The sequence below is a fragment of the Panthera uncia genome, chromosome A2 (genome assembly GCF_023721935.1).
Source record: "Panthera uncia isolate 11264 chromosome A2, Puncia_PCG_1.0, whole genome shotgun sequence".
NCBI classification, from domain to species: Eukaryota; Metazoa; Chordata; class Mammalia; order Carnivora; family Felidae; genus Panthera; species Panthera uncia.
Genome location: NC_064816.1, coordinates 109,508,306 through 109,529,896, shown reverse-complemented (window position 1 = coordinate 109,529,896; position 21,591 = coordinate 109,508,306). Strand labels below are relative to the sequence as shown.

Here is a 21,591-nt window from a genome sequence, read left to right as displayed (position 1 = left end):
TTGTTATACAAACATTCTTGGGAAGATAGTCTAGAACAAAGGCAATAAGTACCTCTGCTCAAAAAATGTACAAAATCTGAGACCCACAATAGATTGTCTTCCAACAGTGTTAAGTGAAAACTCCAGACCAAAAAAGAGGATAGGTTAGTTCATGAGACTGTCCAACAGAGTTTTCTCTCATATTTTATCAATGCCTGTGTTTTGCAATGTTTATTAGCACTCTGTAAAATGAGTAAAATGATTTTCCATTTTTTCTACACTCTAGAAGAGTTGATATATAATGGTACTTTTATTTTTTTAAACTTCTGATGAAACCACTGGAGCAGGGCTCAACTTAGGGTGTGGGTATGCAACTTCAACAACCTTAATTACCGTTTCAATTATTTCTGTGGTTACTGGTCTACTCAAGTTTCTACCTCATTTAAAATCTATTTCAGAAAGAGTGTTCGTGGAGAATCACCTGTTTATTCCAGGTTTTTGACTTAACATTTAGCATAGAATCACACATCAGATTATATGGTCTTTTTAAAATCTCTTCTCATAAGAAGTTATAGTTCCTTTCCTTCCCCCCCCCCCAACTTTTCTTTTCCTGTCTTCTCTTAACTTGCAAAACTTTATTGTTATGGTCTATTCAAAAAAAACAATTCTTGGATTAATGGATCAGAGTGGACTCACATGGCATATATCGGTAACAAAACTCTTTTTCTCTTATATCTCTCACTGTAGAGATTTTCAGTTACTTCAGTATCTGTTCTACAGATGTAGCCAAAGTAGCCACTAGCAAAATCTGCCTCACTACCAGTTTTTATAAAGTTTTATTGGAACCCCATCATGCCTATGTATTTAAAAATTGCCTATGATTTCTTCCCTACTGCAACAGCAAAAATGAGTAGATGTGAAATACACTATACAGCCCAGAAAGACTAAAATATTTCTATCCCATCCTTCAAAGAAAAAGCTGCCCAACTAGATCTCTAGGGTCAAGATGTAGTCACAGCAGAAGTCCTCAATAAGTATCTCGCAGTGTTCATGAAGCACTTCTCTGGGCTTTCTCCTGGGAGCAAACAGACCCACTGGTAATCTCTCAGGATATACAAGAGACAGAACTGTTTCCAATAGTCCATTTCTTCTACATTTACTCCTTATCACTGACCAGAGACCCCTCCTACATGTCTTTTTTTAACTGAATCTGAGTGTAATTTCCCTGGAATTTCATTGGATAAAATAGGCTTATCACTCTAACAGTTTTTTAAATAGGTCTCACCTGTGGTTTTACCTGCTCTTTTTTTTATTTTTATTTTTTAATGTTTATTTATTTTTGAGAGAGAGACAGAGACAGAGCATGAGTGGGAGAGGAGCAGAGAGAGAGGGAGACACAGAATCTGAAGCAGACTCCAGGCTCTGAGCTGTCAGCACAGAGCCCGACGTGGGGTTCGAACTCACAAACCGTGAGATCATGACCTGAGCCAAAGCCGGATGCTCAACCGACTGAGCCACCCAGGCGCCCCATGGTTTTACCTGCTCTCAATTATCAGTTCAATTCCATCTGTTATCAACTTCTAGGCATTCCTCAAGGTATCTAGTTCAGTATATCCAGATACAATATGATTTTTTTTTTCTTGCTGGTCATGCAATAAAATTTTTGCTGTGTCAAAGTAACCAGTTAAGTCCAAGATGGAATCACTGATGCTAAACCCTGTGTCAGCACACCAAAACTTAAGTTTCTATGCTCAGCTTTCCCAGAAAGGCAGGCCTAGGTCAACTTGTCAGCACCTGCCAGCTCAGCACAAGTTACCTGAACCAGTGCAAGACTTCCCTTTGTCTCATATGAGCAAAGTAACCCTGACATAACCTAGCAGCAAATGCCCAGTATAATTTCCTTGTTCCTGCTCACTTGGTCTATAAAAATCCGGTGCCTTATCAGCTCTTTGGTGCTTCCTTCTACCTGTTAAACTGGATGCTGTCTGATTCATGCATCATGGAATAAAAGCCTACTAGATTGGTAAATTATGGAAAATGTTTCTTTTAATAGAGAAGAGAGGTAGAGAGTATTGCTCTCCTCATGGGTTCCTGCTATATTAGAAAGCACGAGGCTATGAAATCACACTTTTATAAAGAGGCAAAAGAAAAAACTTCTGTCCAGTATACACTGGGTAGCTTCAGGCTTCAGAGGCTTTCCCTATTCATGCAGTAAGGTAAGAACACTATCAACATTGTATTCAATTGCTTTTCAAAGAATTTCTCAGTCAATGACTAAAAATGAGGCCAAATATTGGCCTTAAGAAGCAAAATCAGAGTTTCTTCCTTATATACATTATTTAGTCCTTGTTGGGGGGGGGGATGGATTGTTTCACATCACTTATCTTGAGTCCCACTGAAAGAACTCGGGGTCATGTCCCAGCACAGTAATAATTAAGTTTTTCAAGTCCAAAATGTTTCCACTTCTTTGATGATTTCCACACAGCTTAATAATAAAGGAAGAGTAAAAAATCTTTCTTACCAGCTCTCAAGCTGCCAAAACAAAAGACTTTTGCCAAGGAACCCTCAAAGCTGAGGAATTAAATTTATTCTATCTGTAGTATTTTCAAAGACTCTGGCAAGGCAAGGATGTGTATCCAAAATGCAGTATTTTTGCCTTTAATCCCAACATTATCTAACATAAAATCACAGTATGTCTAAAGGAAAAAACAGAGGTTAAAATAATTAGCTAATTTGTCTCACTACAATTTGCAGGTGAGGACTAAGCAAAGAAATTACTTGTGCAGGTAGATCATTAATTACAGCCAACTCTGATCTCAGCTGTAAAATGAAACTATTTTAAAGGAATAACGTTCATTTTAAAAACAGCTCACAGTATTAGCACAAGTAATTTTAATTAAAAACAAACTCCAGCAGATGGTTACATCCATTTTTAAAGAGAGAACACTGAAGAGGTTTCAATGTAGATGGGCACACTTCTCAGGAACCACACTATAGCCTCGACCATATTCACGTTAGCTTCTCTAATATGCATATTAGTATCAGTTACAAAATTGAAACACTGTATTGAAGGCATCTGTTGGCTGGTCTGTCAAACATTTCAATTTGTACTGGAAGTGTTTCATAATTAAGCAGATAAACACCTTTTTCATCAACCTTCTTCACTGCTTCTCCTTCAACATGAAAAAGAAGCATTATGTAACTCTTAAAGTAAAAAAAATTTAAACTATTTTAAGGGAGGAAAAAAAAACCCTAAATTCTGTTCATTAGTGGAATACGCTGAAGCTCCTGGGATATGACCACCTTTAGTTATAAGAATAAAAAGAATCAACTTGATGTTGCTGACAGGATAGAGAGTGGACACTTATACACTGATACTGGGAAGTTCAATTTGCACAATGTTCCAAAGGCTTAACTGAGTTATACTCGGACCTAGCATTTTTAATTCTGGCAGTTTATCCTGAAAAAATAAAGAAAAATATGTGCAACATGTATGTATGTACGTACATACAAGGCTGTTTACTGTAGGATTGTTAATGGTAGCCCAAACTTAAAAAAATAACCTAATGGCCCGGATTAAGTAGTAATAATAACAACAGATACTCTGCAACATACAGGATTAAGATGAATGAGCAACTCCTTTATTAACTGCTTTATTTTAAATAAAGCAAAAATCCACTCATGTGCCAAGTCCACAGTCAAACATGAGAGATGCCGCAGGAGATAAGGGCATGAGAGGAAGAGAAGAGGCTGGGGGGCAGGGTGTGTGTGTGATAGTCCCTGATGCCAGGAATGTGCCTCAAAAGGCACAACAGTAGAATGTGGCTAATATGCTAATACCACAGCACCCTAAAGTGGGATCTGGGTAGAGATGCAAACATCCAGAGACTGAGGTTTAAGCTGCTACACGGGAACACATTTCTGTCTCTCACACTTCCTGAGCAAGGCTGGGAGTTGGAATTGAGACCCTGACATAGAATTGAGATCTTCAGAGTCATAGAGAGTCTAATAAAGGACTCTAGAAAAACTCAAACCCCCCAGCTCAGAGAAGCAAGGTGAAAGCCTGAAATATCTTGGGCTTTTGGAGAGGAAAAAAGTCCCCTAGGAGATATCAAAACCTCAAGCCTATGCCAAGGGATCTGAAAATCCTAAACTGAGTAATCAACCACAAAATTAATCCAGAATCCACAAAACCTGTGGAAACCTAGAAGAAACAAGAACACACGATAGAGACACATGCTCTCTCTGTGGCACACACAATTCCTACAGAGAAAACAAACCTAGATAAACTTAAAAATGAACATAAAAAAACCAAATTCAATTTAACAGAATAACCAGCCTTAAAAGAACTAGCATTAGAACAATCTAAATCAGACTATTAAAAAGGTCTCTTTAAAATAATTGAGACAAAAAATAAAAGGCATGCTGAAGAGATTTTTAAAGAACTAAAAAGAAATTTGGGAAATTGAGATATAATAATCAAACTTAAACTGACAAAAGGAATATTTATATTGCAATGTTTATAGGTACAGATTACTGGCATCTGCAATTCCCTTTAAAATGAATGATAAAAAGAAGGTGGAAAGAGGGATCTACAGAGGGGTGGATGAAGCACAGACAGCATGATAAACTAAAATGTTAATTGTAGAATCTTGGTGTTAGGTTTGCAGATGATTATACAATTCATTTTTTTTGTAGATTTAAAATCTTTATGATAAATAAATCTTTATGATAAATTGTGGGGGTAATAAATTAATTATGCATCACATCAGACACCATTGTTATTGCCATTTCACAACAGCAACAATGGCTAACTTAAATTTTGTCCAGCACTTTGTGGGGCACCTGAGTGGCTCAGTTGGTTGAGCATCCAACTTCAGCTTGGGTCACGACCTCATGGTCTGTGGGTTCAAGCCCCGCATCACACTCTGTGCTGACAGCTCAGAGACTGGAGCCTGTTTCAGATTCTGTGTCTCCCTTTCTCTCTGCTCCTCCCCCGCTCATGCTCTGTCTCTCTCTCTCTGTCAAAAATAAACATACATTTAAAAAATTAAAAAAAATAATTTTGTTGAGCACTTTTAAATTGTGTTTTAAATACATTAACGTAATCCTAGCAATACTGTGATACAGGTGCTGTTATTATTACTGTTTTACAGACTATGACGCTGAGGCACGGAGTGGTTATTTAAGACACCCAAGGCAACACAGCTAATGAACCACAGCTAATGAGTTGACATTTTAACGTACATAATCTGGACCTAGATTCTTTTTTCTTCATCATTAACCTATAAGAAAAAAAATATCAGTGATGTGGAGGATAGATTCGAAACATCACCTGAGCGGGTCCTGGTTTGCTCAGATGGTAGGGTACACAACTCTTAAACTGGGGGCTGTAAGTTTGAGCCCCATGTTGGATGTAAAGATTACCAAATAATAAACTATTCAAAAAGTTACCTAAAAAAAGGTACCTAAATTACAACACAAATAATGCAGAGTTTGAAAATATGAGATAGAGGTTAAAAGACAGGAAGGACAGTATGAGAAACCCCAACATATAGCAGATTAAATTGTAAATGAAGAAAATACAGCAAATGGAAAAAGGCATTGATCAAACAAAAAATGGAGAGAAATTTTCCAGAATTGAAGACACACATGTAACTGAAGATTCAAGAAGTTCACAAAGTCCTTAGCAGGCTACATTTTAAAAGCAGTGGTGGGGGGGCGGGGGGTCAGGGGGGAATCTACAACTAGATACAATAGAATAAAATATCAGAACCACAAAAAGAAAAAGATTATAAAAGGAACCAAAGACCAAAGACAGATTGCTTATGAAGTAAAAATAATTTGACCTAAAGTGTACAAAAACAATGATGGGCACAAGATGATACAATATTTTTAAGGTTCTGAAAGTAAGTAATTCTCAACTTAGAAATCTAGGCCTCAGGGTGCCTGAGTGGCTCAGTGGATTAAGCGCCTGACTTTGGCTCAGGTCATGATCTCACTGTTCCTGAGTTCAAGCCCTGCGTCCGGCTCTGCTTTGACAGCTCGGATTCTGTGTCTCCCTCTCTCCACCCCTACCCTGCTCATGCTCTGTCTCTCTCTCGCTCTCAAAAATAAATAGATAGTAAAAATAATTTTTTAAAGAAGAAATCTAGGATTCAAATATGAAGAAGGAAACCAAAATAAAGGGATCAAAAAATGTCCTACTTATTATCCATCACTTCACAACCCCCTCCTAAGAGATACATTACAAGAAGAAAGGAAATGAATTTCAAAATAAGAAATGGGGTCAAAAAAAAAAAAAAAGAGCGAAGTCACTGCTAAATATGTTGATAAATCTAAGATTTAAAGTAACACAAGCAGGGCGCCTGAGTGGCTCAGGTCATGATCTTGCGGTTCGTGAGTTCAAGCCCCGTGTTGGGCCCTTTGCTGACAGCTTGGAGCCTGGAGCCTGCTTCGGATTCTGCTTCTCTCTCTCTTTGCCCCTCCCCCGCTCACACTCTGTCAATCTCTCTCAAAAATTAAAAAAATAATAATAAAGTAACACAAGTAAAGGTTGATTAAAAAAAATTAAACAGCAGCATATAAAATAGGACATGGAGATCAGAATAAAGGTTTGCAATGTCCTTGTGAGGAAGAGGTAAGATCTATTAACAGTTAACTAGAACACAAGCACACTGAAAGGAGGACCTTCACTGTTGGAACCACAGAACCTACAATAGGGCCGCCTAAACACTCAGACTCTCAGACTAGACCCAGAGGAGGCAGGAAATAATTCTGGTATATCCATATAAAGGAATACTATTTGGTGGTTTTTAGTGTCAATTTATATACATATATAATTTACGACAAGCAAAAATGTAGATAACATATTGAGTGAAAATATAAAGTAATAATGTTTGAAGGTAAAAAAACAACAAACTATTTTTTCTGTGTAGATTTAGATACATGGATATATATCAGCACAATAATTTATTTATATAAATAGCTAGGCATTGACACACACACACACACTTGTGTGTGGAGAGAGAGGGAGAGGGAGAGGGAGGGCGAGGGAGGGAGAGGGAGAGGGAGAGGGAGAGGGAGAGGGAGAGGGAGAGGGAGAGGGAGAGAGAGAGAGAGAGAGAGATGTCTACACATTCACATAGAAAGAGAGAGACCAGGGTACTTGGGTGGTTCAGTCAGTTGGGCGTCCGACTTTGGCTCAGGTCGTGATCTCAGGGTTTGTGAGATCAGGACCTGTGTCGGGCTCTCTGTGCTGCCAGCTTAGAGCCTGGAGCTTCTGTGGTTCTGTGTTCCTCTCTCTCTGCCCATCCCCCACTCATGCTCTTTATCTCTCTCCTTCAGACATTAAAAACATTAAAAAAAAAAAAAAAAAAGACAGAGAGAGGAAAAACTTTTGATGTCTCTGTACCAAAATGTCATCCATGGTTATCTATGGGAAGAGAATCTGTGAGTGCTATGGTTAAGGTTTCTAAACATTATTTTCCTTCATTCTCCAGAATAGATCACATACTGGGTCACAAATCAGCCCTCAACAAGTACAAAAAGATCGAGATCATGCCGTGCATATTTTCAGACCACAATGCTATCAAACTCAAAATAAACCAAGAGAAAAAAAATTGGAAAGACTAGATATACTTGGAGATTAAAGATTATCCTACTAAAGAACGAATGGGTTAACAAAGAAAGTAAAGAGGAAATTAAAAAGTACTTGGAAGCCAATGAAAATGATAACATGACAGCCAAAAATCTCTGGGACACAGGAAAGGCAGTCCTAAGAGGGAAGTACACAGCAATCCAGGCTTTCCTAAAGAAGGAAGAAAGATTTCAGATACACAACCTAATCTGACACCTAGCAGAGCTGGACAAAGAACAACAAATAAAGCCCAAAACCAGCAGAAGATGGGAAATAATAAAGATTAGAACAGAAATCAATGCTATTAAAAAAAAAAAAAAAAAAAAGAACAGATCAATGAAACCAGGAGCTGGTTCTTTGAAAGAATTAACAAAGTTGATAAAACCAAGCCAGTTTGATAAAAAACAAAAAGGACCCAAATAAATAAAATCAAGAAATAAAGGGGAGAGATTACAGCCAACACTGCAGAAATACAAACAGTAAGACTAGAATGTTATGAGCAATTATATGCCATAAATTGGGCAATCTGGAAGAAATGGACAAATTCCTAGAAACATATAAACTACCAAAACTGAAATGGGAGGAAATAGAAAATCTGAACAGACCTATAACCAGTGAAGAATTTGAATCAGTAATCAAAAATCTCCCAAAAAACAAGAGTCCAGAGCGGGAAGACTTTCCAGGAGAATCCTACCAAACATTTAAAGAAGAGTTAACACCTATTCTTTTCAAGCTGTTCCAAGAAATAGAAATGAAAGGAAAGCTTCCAAACTCCCTCTATGAGGCCAGTATTACCGTGATTCCAAAACCAGACAAAGACCCCCACTAAAAAGAACTACAGACCAATTTTCCTGATGAACATGGATGTCAAAATTCTCAAGATATCAGCCAACTGGATACAACAATACATTAAAAGAATTATTCACCATGATCAAGTGGAATTTGTTCCTGGGATGCAGGGCAGGTTAAATATCTGCAATCAATCAATGTGATACATCACATCAATAAAAGAAAGGATAAGAACCACATGATCCTCTCAGTAGATGCTAACTAGTTGTATTAGTTAACAATCTCTTTTTAATTTTTTTTTATTTTAATTTTTAATTTTTTTAATTTTAATTTTTGATGCTAACTAATTTGGATGTAAATTTTAAAAAATAAAATTTAAAATTTAAAAAAAATCCTAGAAGAGAAAATAGGCAACAACCTCTTTGAACTTGGCTACAGCAACTTCTTACTAGACAGGTCTCTGGAGGTAAGGGAAACGAAAGCAAAAAGGAACTATTGCGTGCCTGGGTGGTTCAGTTGGTTAAGCATCCAACTTCAGCTCAGGTCATGATATCATGGTTTGTGAATTCAAGCCCCACGTTGGGATTCATTCTCTCTCTCTCTCTCTCTCTCTCTCTCTCTCTCTCTCTCGCACTCTCCCTGTCCCTCCCCTATTCACACTCTGTCTCAAAATAAACAAACAAACTTTAGAAAAATGAACTACCGGGAACTCATCAAGATAAAAAGCTTTTGTACGGTGAAGGAAACAATCAGCAAAACTAAAAGGCAACCAACAGAATGGGAGAAGATATCTGCAAATGACATATCAGATAAAGGGTTAGTACCCCAAATCTAGAAAGAACTTATCACACTCAACAACCAAAAAACAAATAGCTGTGAGGAAATGGGCAAAAGAATGAGTAGACACTTTTCCAAAGAAGACAACCAGATAGCTAACAGACACATGAAAAAATTCTCAGCATCACTCATCATCAGGGACATACAAATCAAAAACACAATGAGATACCACCTCACACCAGAATAGCTAAAATTAACAATTCAGGCAATGACAGATGTTGGCGAGAATGCAGAGAAGAGGAACCCTTTTGCACTGCTAGTGGGAATGTAAAATGGTGCAGCCACTCTGAAAAACAGTATGGAACAATTAAAATTAGAAGTACCCTACAAAACAGCAATTGCACTACTAGGTATTTATCCAAAGGATACAGGTGTGCTGTTTCAAAGGGGTACATGCACCCCAATGTCTATAGCAGCACTATCAACAATAGCCCAAGTATGGAAAGAGCCCAAATGTCCATTGATGGATGAATGGATAAAGAAGATGTGGCATGCATGCATACACACACACACACACACACACACACACACACAATGGACTATTATTTGGCAATCAAAAAGAATGAAATCTTGCCATTTGCAACAACATGGATGGAACTAGAGTGTATTATACTAATCAAAATTACTCAGAGAAAGTCAAATATCATGTAACTTCACTCATATGTGGAATTTAAGATACCAAACAGATGAACATAAGGGAAGGGAAGCAAAAATAATATAAAAACAAGAAGGGAGACAAAAAAGAAGAGACTCTTAAATACAGAGAACAAACTGAGGGTTGCTGGAAGGGTTTTGGGTGGGGGGGATGGGCTAAATGGGTGATGGGCATTAAGGAGGACACTTGTTGGGATGAACACTGGGTGTTATATGTAGGGGACGAATCACTGAATTCTACTCCTGAAATCATTATTGCACTATATGCAACCTGACCTGGATATAAACAGAAAGAAAGAAAGAAAGAAAGAAAGAAAGAAAGAAAGAAAGAAAAGAAAGAAAGTTATTTTCCTTTTTCAATCTATACTTTGTTCATCAAAAAAATACCTAGAAACACTTTTAATGTTTATTTAGTTTTCAGAGAGTACAAGTAGGGGAGGGGCAGAGAGAGGGGGACATAGGATCTGAAGCCGGCTTTTGTACTGACAGTGAGCCCAATGCAAGGCTCAAACTCACAAACCACAAGATCATGACCTGAGATGAAGTCGGGGGCTCAACCGACTGAGCCACCCAGGTGCCCCTTCTTTTTTTTTTAATTAACACTTTTAAATCTTTTTTTAAAATGTTTATTCACTTATTTTGAGAGATAGAGAGAGCTTGAGCAGGATAGGGGCAGAGAAAGGGAGAAAGAGAATCCCAAGTAGGCTCAACACTCAGCACAGAGCCCAGATCCGGACTTGAGCTCATGAACAGGGAGATAATGATCTGAGTCGAAATCAAGAGTCAGAAGCTAAACTGACTGAGCCACCCAGGTGCCCCATACTTTCTTCTTCTTAATTTTTAATAATAAACATTAATAAGAAATCATGAAATCGAAAATAATAAAGTTGATAGAAGAAATATCCATAAAATATCATTTACGGTCTTAAGCAATTGAATATCCTAATAATCACACAAAATGATACACTGGAAGCAAGGAGACCATTAAATGAAGTGAGGGAAAAATAGAGGAGGAGGATCTATGTTGAAAAATTTAAGTCTGAGCAATGATTGATTATACCTGAAATTTAAAAAAGGATATTGTAACTATTTTTAAAAATTCTTACTTCAGGGATAATGAAAATACTTACAATAAAAGCACAGATATCAACGAGTTAACCAGAAAGGTATTTTTATAATAAAACCATAATATAATTAATTACAATTTAATTTACTATTAAGGTTGATGAAAAAAAAATTAACTACTTAGCTTCCTCATCCAAATGGCAGCAACTAGAATTGTAAAGCTCTTGACCCTAGGAGGAAACCAGCCACTTTTAAAAATCTAATCGTGTAACTTAAACCAATGCCCTAGTTTCCTCAAGATGATTATCAAGAATATATTCCTCCCCCAAAGCAAACAATACAAAAACTCTTTTAGTAACATAAACAAATCACGTTGTCTCCACTCAAGATTAAAGCAAAATTAAAAGAAATAATCAGCACCCTCTAAAACCTAAAATTCCTGAATGTGTTAACATTACAAGTATCCTTCCCTCTCTGAATCTATTTGATTTTTAAGGGACTGAATTACAAGTACTGCTAGGAGGACCAGTAATGGAGAGACGTGGAAAGCATTCTGACTTCTGCTGCCCCTGCCTGTGTTACTTACACATTGTACCACACCGGGCAAGTTACTTAATATCTCTCGATTCACACTGGATCCACTCAAAACAAGAAGGTAGACACACTAATGTTTAAATACCTTTCAAGCCTAGTATTCCCTTAATCTAAAAGCCGACGGAAAGGCCTTATCTCTGAATTGTTTCACAACTATGAGCTCACCTTAAGATGGGAGGCTTAAGTAGAGGTCATAGCCTAACTGGGGTGAATAACATGGAATTCAAAATAGGCTGTTTTCCAAAATTGCTCATCTGTGACTTATAATTAACCAAAACCCAAAATACATGAAAACATCTGTCTTTGCTGAACAGCCCTCCATCTTTCTGAGTCATTCAAATCACGTACATATTTTTTAATAAATACATCATTAGCCTAGATGAAGAGAGTCCTACACAGAAGCAAAGAAATAGGCACAGTATCTAGGTATCTGTGACATACTAGAGCTTTGGAGGATAATGGATGAGATTTTTTTTTAACCCCTGCAGCAAACTAGAAGGATAACGCAAAGCTAGAAAATGAAAAAGTTCAACAAGTGATTGCTGAAATAGTCCTAGCATGGTGCCTGGCACACAGGAGGCCCTCCATGAATGAATGAATGAATGAATGAATGAGTGAATGAATGAATGAATGTTTACCTCTTCAAGTCCCATCAAGCCTCAGAATTATGAATCTATAAAATACCTGTTTTTTATGGAAATCCTTTAGGGCCGTTTCATAGCCTTGCTCCAGCCTACTGAAGGCTATCCCTACATCTGTCGTCCACCAGATCTGCGAGCTTGTTAGTGCAACTTGAGCAGGGAAATCGAAGATCCACAGCTCCCTTGGTTTCTCCTCACTGGCTGCTATGGCTTCTGTGATGGAATGTCGCACAGTTTCCTGCATAGTGTGTTCAAGCTGCAGCAGCCACGTTTCCACCTTTTGAAGCAAAATGAAATGATTTAGCACAGGCTGAACTACGCAAGAGGGATAATTCCATTCTCCTATGGGCTCAAAGGCCATGTGGACGGTGAGGCCTTGGGTGGATTTATTTTAAACCCACAGAGAAAACTGGAAGACGCAGAACACAAATGGAAGACGAACAACAACGAAGTCCTTCCTATACGAACCTGTCCTCTCCCAGGATAGCACTCATCTCATTTCACCTGCTAGATGGCCCAGTAACTTTCTGTAGCCTTAACACAGGTGTTCTCAACTATCTGTCTCTCAGATGTGAAGACAAGGGGGTTCTGGATCGAGATCCCCTGTAGTAATGCACAGTGTTCTGAGAAACCAAACATCACAGCCATCTACAGAGTAATACGCTAGAGTAAGATTCTAGAGCTTTGGGAATAATGGCAGATTGATTTTTTTTAAATGTTTCTTTTTGATAATTTTTAAATATACTGAAAATTCTTCTCTAAAATCCTCTTATTTCTTACTCTTAAGACAAAGTATTTTCAGCAAGTGTCTTAATTATATTCCCTACTGGCTCTCATCTTCACACTTGTCAAAAATTAGACAGCAGGAAAGTGTAAGAGAGAGGACAACTGCTGACTTGTGAAAGTTAATCTTTGTTTTAAAAAAACCCAAGTTTATTTTGCCCCCACAAATATATTTTACCCAGTTTTCTATTATGTTCAAATATGCTTTGTTATATTTACCCACATATGTGTTTCCATGGGTGTTATATCACAAAAAGAATACACATACTATTTGCAAATAATCGACCTCAATAAAAAATGACTGTAATAAATAAATTCCAAAGACCACATGAGATTGTGAAAATGTTAGAACTGTTTCCTTTGTCTGCCTCTGTGAAGATGGCAGAAACATTCATTCCTAGAGTATCTTTCTCTAGAGGACTTGGAAAGAGTGATAGGTAGTTGATGAGCTGACAGCCTTCTCTACTGAAAGAAAAAGGAAGCACTGGCTGGCAGCGGGCCCAACATCCTGAGAGCTTTCTCCTCTGACTACGTAACAGGACACTGTTCACATGCCTGAGTTCAGGGTCTCCAGTCTCACCATGACTAAGTCCAACTGGGTCACTAAGCCCAACTCTTGATGTTACCCAGCAACTAGTTCTTTCAGTAAATCAGACAGCATGTGAGCATATCCCAGAGTACTCTGGGATCCAGGTCCTCAACATGGCCACCTGTTCTCAAGAACTTTCCAGTCCATCTGGGAAGACTGAATATACATATAAGGTGATGTATCGCCTCGCGCTCAGACGAATATGCCAAGAGTGGCAACTTCGTTCAGCATGATTTGAGAAATAAACTGATGCGATGTGGCTCAAACCCTCCCCTTTCTGATATTTCATCGGCCTCTTCCCAACCCTCTGTGAAAACAATTACCACTTCCCATTATCATTATCCATTTCTTCATTATAATTCATTATAATTATCCATTTCTTCCAGGAAAACTAAGAGCTCCTCCAAGACGGTGAACATGTCTTGTTCATTTCTGGATCCCCAGAAATTTAACCCAGCATCTGACACATAGTAGGTATTCAATAAACACTAATCTAACAAAATACAAATAGACTAATTTGGGAGGAACCAATCATAAAAGCGCAGGGAGGGAAAGACGTAAAGAGCATCTTTTTATAAAACAAAGGCAATTAGAGACTGAATGTGGTATATGCTCGAGTCTCTAGCCTAAATTGCTTATATAGAATAAATCAGAGCACCGTGAAAACTTTCAATACTAAGGGCTCCTGCTAGTGACAACCACATCCGTCAAATGGACTACGGATGGGCACTACGCCAGTTGGCTTACCAGTCTGCAGGGGAGGTTACCAGACAGCAACACGTGTTACTTTTGTCAAGATAGTTTATGGTGACTTTTTCTAATCACTGTAATAATATCCTAAAGACCCCAAGAGATCAAAAAATACATTTTAATCAAAGTATTCCACCATCTGCTTCCCCTTCATTTGGCAGGATTTCTTGGTACAATATTAAAAAGGAACAGAGGGGAATAAAGAAAACCCCTGTATTTTTTTTTTTTTTTTTAAAGGCTCCCATCACATTTCAGCAAGGGACAATTCAAAGAACCTGCCTCAACCCGAACAGTTCTGTAATGGAGGCTATGGTCACCGTGACTCTGTGGATTAACTCAACCTGCTCAAGCATCATCATAAAAAGATGCAATTTCTCTACATCATCTGAAAACGCCAAGAATGCTTTCATAAATCATAATGAGCCATTCTTGCACTTAATCATTAAGAATATTTTTCAGGTATTTGGCTGTGCAAGAAGAGAATATGCTACCTTAACTGTCTGTGCACGTGGTAATTAAGAGTATGGGACATCGGCCTGGTAGATTCAGTCGACTTTATTTATGAGCAGCCATTTACAACATTCACATCACAATCCTGAACCACAAGCCTCTTTAAAACATGCTTTACTGCCAAGGTGCTGCTTTCCTCAAACTCTCTGTGACGAAACCAATAAGCTTTATAGGAGGCTCGGTCACTGGGTTGAACTGGCTTTTCATTCTGGCGTCCACTCATTCAAACTGTGACAATGCTTCCTGACCAGCTCGACTGCTAGCATTTCTGAGACTCTCTGACGTGCTGAAGCCAAGGGAGCAGAAACTGGGAAGCATGGCAAGGTTTGGCACAGCACAGCAGTCACACTGGACGTGGGCAAACAGGACACTCTGAGCACACAACTAACCAGGGACTGATGTGACAGGAGTTGACTTCTTTTCTTGTTCAATTCAACCTTTAAAAATTACCCTGAGGGGAGCCTGGGTGGCCCAGTGGGTTAAGTAATCGACTCTTTATGATTTTGGCTCACGTCATGCTCTCATGGTTGTGGGACCGCCCCCAGGTCATCTCCATGCTGGGCATGGAGCCTGCTTAGGATTCTCTCTTCCCCAACCCTCCCGCCCCCCGCCGCCTCTCTCCCGCTCTCGCTTGTGTGTGCCCTCTCTCAAAAAAAATTATCCCAGAAATACTCCTGTAGCATAGACAACTTTATAATCATATCTTACGTGGCCTATGCATTCGCATTCAGCTTGGAATGGGACGTATTCTTTTTCTTTGCTGTACATTCCAATTGCTCTGGCGGTAGACACATCCTCATCTTCAAACTGCAGATCTGCAATGCTGTCGAAGAGTTTGGCAAGGTGACGTGTTACCTAAGATAATTTGAAAAGATGAGAGCATTTCTTACTGGAGATATATTCTGGTAATCTAGAGACAATGCCATACGAATTCACAAAACTTTATATAGTTAGAGAGTTGTCTCGAAATGTTTTCCTTCAAAATAAAAATCACTCCTTAAACTCCAGAGTTTAAAATGACCTTGACAGAGAAGGGGCCAGGCACGTTGGCTGCATCATCAGGTGCTGGGTGGTGGATGCTTATCATGAAAACTTACCCTTGAAGATTAGACACTTACCAACCTACCTGCACCATATACCTGTTAGCAATCATCATACTGGGAATTGTGTGGCCAAGTTTTTAAAATTCAGATATATTATTTTACTCTAAAAAAATCGTTTACTACTATAAGAAGGTTATGTTAAAATTTCTGAAACAAAAATTTAAGTTACATACAATATTACTCTCGTATTGTGTCTTATGTTATTGTGTACTTGGTTTGATATTAAAGTGAGCCCTACAGTATATTTGTTATACCAGGAAAGTAAATAGGATTTCCCCATTTTTAAAAATTTTTTTCAAAGTTTATTTGAGAGAGAGAGAGAGAGAGAGAGAGAGAATGAACAGAGGAGGGCCAGAGAGAGAAGGAGACAGGGAGAGAGAGAGAATCCCAAGCAGGCTCCTCAATGACAGAACGGAGCCCAGTGTGGGGCTTGAACTCATGAACTGTGAGATCATGACCTGAGCTGAAACCAAGAGTGGGGCACTCCACCGACTGAGCCACCCAGGTGCCCTAAATTTCCCCATCTGTATTGATAAGGAAAGTTGGAGCTGAAATACTAGATGACTTTGTCAAGCTGACATTGTTAAAAATGAGTGGGTTTTAGATTTTAAACCTCCAAATCCAAAGTTCAAATTCTTCTGGCATCATTAACTGTTATATCCTAAATTGTGGCATCTGCAAAGGAACCCCCAAGAAGCAGCATGCTGAACTTGACCATAGGTCCCAGACTATTTGAAAAATAAAACTAAATGAAAAGACACAGATCAACATTTGTTCAGCTACTGGCCAATTTGGAGATTAAATGCTAACTGGAATACGGAATACTAGAAGAGCAGTATTTGTCTATCCAGTCCTATCGGCATCAGACTAGGACAGGCCTCTTTAGTACAAACAGTGGCACAGAGGAAAAGAAAAGACATGCATTCCCAAGGCAGACTCACAAGGAGAACAATCAGATAAGCTGCTCTACCTCTTCTGGGGCAGACAAAGTCACAGACAGTGTACTAGAGGAAGTATCAGGAATGGGAAGAAGAGGCCTCTCTTCACACATGGTGCAAATAAACGCTGCTGAGTGGAAAACAGTTTGGTGTCCCTCAAAAGTTAAACATACAATCACTGTAAGTCCTAGCAATTCCATTCCCAGGTATATACTCAAAGTATTTTAAAGCAGGTACCTGTACACAAATGTTCAAATCCTTGTACACGTGTTTATAGCAGTATTAAGAGCCAAAAGGTGGAGCCAATCCGAATGCCCACCGGTGGATGGCTGGACAAAACGTGGCACATACATACAATGGGATAATGTTCAGACACAAAAAGGAATGGAGTGCTGTTACATACAAGATGGGTGAACCTGGAAAACATGATGCTAAATAGAAGAAGCTATTCACAAGATCCCATGTATGAGACAGTTCCATTTATATGAAATGTCCAGAATAGGTAAATCCATAGAGATAGATAGCACATTGGTGGCTGCTGGGGGCTGGAGAGAGGAAGGAACACAGAGTGACTGCTCGATGGGCGTGGGGTTTTATTCTGGAGTGCAGGTATTCTGCAACTAGATAGAGGTGATACCTGCACTACGTTGTGTGTACAAAACGCCACCGAATCCTACAGGTTAAAATGGTTCATTTCATGTTATGTAAACTTTAACTCAATAAAAATAAAATGAAAGATGCTGATTACCAGAAGATGGTTTAAAGCTATATAGCATTTACCAGCAGCATACAGGTGACATCCCTGTAATGAGCTTTTCCAGAAATTCAGTTTAACTGAACTTGAAAACTATCCCAATAGCAGCTTCTAGGAACATCAACCTATCTAAATTTCCTGCATGAGAACACCAACACCAACATTGGTAAGCAACTCCTTAGGAGTGATTTAATCTTTGAAGCTTTTGGCCTTAACATTCGCGCTGTATTTGCAGTTTTCGTATTAAAGAAAACCACGGTGAGAAATCAGAGTTTAAAAAAGATGAGTTTTTGAGACTCTCACTTAAAGATAGAGCAGTAGCTGATGATCACTGCTGGGGTTATCCTCTTCTCCTCCATCCCTGTATATTACCCAGAGGACATTTATACACAGAAAGTATCTCTAATAATCTAACAACTCACTGGCACAGCTCAAGTGGCTAGGAAGGGCACAGATGTTTAATGGCTTCTACCGTGTAACGGGCCTAAATAATATTCAGGTGAAAAGCTGCAGGATCAATGAGACCTCAACCATTAGACTCTCTCAAACACTTTTGCTTTGGTGAGACAAGAGTTTCAAAAGAACTTCTAGCCTTCTAGTCTATCAATCATTGACCAGGAAATGCAAACCCCATGGCTTCCAGTGCTCTTGGTACTTATCCCTGGCATGTTTGAAGTCAGGGGCTTTCATATTCTGTCTTCTATTTAAAGATTCTGAGGAAATACAGCTACTGGTTTTGTTTCATTTTGTTTTTTAACTAGTGTGGACCCTGGTGTCATCAAATTTGTCCCGTTTCTATGAATATCTCTTTAGATTTTTTTAACAGAAAAACAAAATTCTTTACTAGCTTAATGTTTACAATACCCTTTCATAATTAAAAAGAAAAATGAGTGCCTTATAGGCCCGTGTTTTTATCTCACTAAAGAAATTGAAAGGATTTGAACACTTCAAATCACAAACAAGTCAGTAATGTCCTTATATCTTACATAGGTTTGTAAAAGGTTACCAAGAAACACTGAAATGTTATTCCCTCAGTTTACAGCTTATACAAAATCAGGTACATCCATCCACTAGTAAGCTGAAAGAGAGGCAGTCGGTCCTTGCTTCACACAGTAGTGTGCAATCTTAATTACCGTGCAATCTTAATAATCAATGGAAAATTTATGATTATCCTCAGACTTTTTAAAAAACTTTGTTAAAACATTAAACTCCCTTTTTCTCTTGGTTATATAAGTACAAGGAGATAAAAACTGTAACTATATAGTACATCACAGGGGCATCTGGGTGGCTCAGCTGGTTGAGCATCCAACTTCTACTCAGGTCACGATCTCATGGTTCGTGAGTTCAAGCTCCATATCAGGCTCTGTGCTGTCAGCTCAGCTCGGAGCCTGGAGCCTGCTTCAGATTCTGCATCTCCCACTCTCTGCTCCTTCCCCGCTTGTGCTCGGTCTCCCTCTCAAAAATAAACAAACATTAAAAAAATATTCAGTACACTGTAACTTAAAATATGCAAAATACTGAAAACTTGGTAGAAAATTTATCGGGGTAGTTCGATTAGTGTTTGCCTTCTCATCTTAGAAGTTAAGATAGAGAGTGAGCATCTTTTCTGGGTCATCAAGAATCGCCATACTCCTTTCAACATTTGGATCAGCTGCCAACATTTTATCCTTTGAGCTCTTAATGTCCTGAAATTTCTTTCAGAGTTTCTTTAATGTGAAGCTATTTTGAGGGGCTGGTCACCTTTCCCTTATTTCCCTTGGGACATTTTCATCCATTTTGCCACAACAAGTGCTTTCATTTCTATCAGTAAGTTCATTTTCACTAAAACCCTCTGGCTGCAAATGTAGAAATTCTCAAATGGTATAGAGCCATCATTCCCAGTGAGCATTCTCTTCTGTAAGTACCTCTATACTTGATTCAAATTTAACTTCCGGCGTGATCCATTTTCATTTCTTCTCTGTGCTTCCAACTTTATTACAAATTCCCTCATTCAGTTATGTGTATCTATAAAATGGTACACGGGTTCATCTCTAGGGACAAGGAGGTAGCAAAGTACATGCTTTGCTGCCTGTGTGTAAACTGAGTAACATACGTGTGATGGCCAAACATGGAGAGACTTCAAAAGGTATAATATGACTGTCCATGAGGCATCATGCACATTTGCTATTCACCCAGTGATTTTTGTGAAGAACGAGCAATGAGATTTCTGCTTTTCGTAATTATTGGCAGTTAACATACCATAGTTATCTTAACCTTGGACCATGTTGTTGGGGGACTGGTGTTATTTAACCAATCCTTGTTAGCTGAAATTCCTATACATGGGAACTGTGAACAGGGAGAGCTGCTTATTTAAGAACCTATATTTATCTGTCTAAATAGAGTAAAAAATATTAACTCATTTAGGTAGTTTTATACTGTAAAATGCATATCAACACAGTGTTCACATTAGCTGGCCTACCCTATGTTCACCTGGAAAACAAAGGGCAAGAAAAATGAAATTACTATAGCTTCTTGTACCTTCTCAAAGCTCAGCACTTGCCTTTTGCCTATATCTAATTTCATGTTTGCTCCATCTATGAAAGACGCCTCTGCAGACTGAGATAAAATAACCATAAAAGCTTAGTATCACTCCTGGCATGGGGAGCACCTCAAGACTCATTCCCTTGTAGTCATTAACTCATTTATTCATGTTAATGGTTAAGAGTCACGAAGATAATGCTTGTGTGGATGTAATGTCCAAAATGTAGGCAGTCCTGCCTATCCTCTCTAAACAAGATGAAATTGAGTCTGTTATTTGCACATGAGCAAAAATTTAAGCCAGCCTGTCAAAACGTTAGTCTTCTTTTTTTAAATAATATTACTCAGTATTGGTGACAGTACAGGGAAATGGACGTGCAACATTGTCGAAAGTCTCGATCTGCAAAAACGTTCTAGAAGTTGGTTAAATCAATTATGGCATATTCATATAATCAAACCTTTTATAAACATTCAACATATTATTGAAGAACATTCTAATTTGAAACATGTATGATATACACATAGACACATTAAACACTATAATCACTCAGTACAAGTATCTAGCAGTATATAATTCTGATCCCTTTCAAATTTTCAGTAATGGAGATGAATTAGTTACATAATCCAAAAAGACTAAGTTATAAATTTTGTAAATAATTATAGGCAATATGAGGTAATAAGCATTGCTTAGTTTTGTTTCTACTAAAAACAAAATAATATATATTTTCCAATTTGATTTTCTATTAATGTAACTTGGACGTATTCACCCTGCTGATTCTATTTAACATCTATAGCATGAATACATAAATTTATATAAATACAGTGACAACACAAATGCTGAATTTTTAAATAACCTTTTGAAATAGGTAAGTAAAAAAAATCACGTGTATACATCTTAATAAATTTCAGCAAATTTAACACAACTCTTGTAACCACTAAGAAGGTTAAGAAATATCACAAACAACACAACAGAAATAAAAACAACGATAAGAGAATATTATGAGCAACTATATGCCAACAAAATGGGCAATCTGGAAGAAATGGAAAAATTCCTAGAAACATATACACTATCAAAACTGAAACAGGAAGAAATAGAAAATTTGAACAGGCCCATAACCAGTAAGGAAATCGAATCAGTAATCAAAAATCTTCCAAAAAACAAGAGTCCAGGGCCAGATGGCTTTCCAGGGGAAATTCTACCAAACATTTAAGGAAGAGTTAACACCTATTCTCTTGAAACAGTTCCAAAAAATAGAAATGGAAGGAAAACTTCCAAACTCTTTCTATGAAGCCAGCATTACCCTGATTCCAAAACCAGACAGAGACCCCACTAAAAAGGAGAACTATAGACGAATTTCCCTGATGAACATGGATGCAAAAATCCTCAACAAGATATTAGCCAACCAGCTCCAACAATACATTAAAAAAAATTATTCACCACGACCAAGT

General features: G+C 38.1%; 1 protein-coding gene across 1 annotated transcript in view; it reads right to left on the bottom strand.

Moving 5' to 3' along the window:
* DNAH11 (dynein axonemal heavy chain 11) overlaps nt 1-21,591 on the bottom strand; it is a 357,765-nt gene that overhangs the window by 223,822 nt on the left and 112,352 nt on the right. Inside the window, exons 29-30 of the mRNA XM_049641609.1 lie at nt 15,539-15,685; nt 12,242-12,475 (exon numbers count right to left, since the gene is read on the bottom strand). Coding sequence (XP_049497566.1) covers nt 12,242-12,475; nt 15,539-15,685 — 381 coding nt within the window. The remainder of the gene's footprint in view (nt 1-12,241; nt 12,476-15,538; nt 15,686-21,591) is intronic.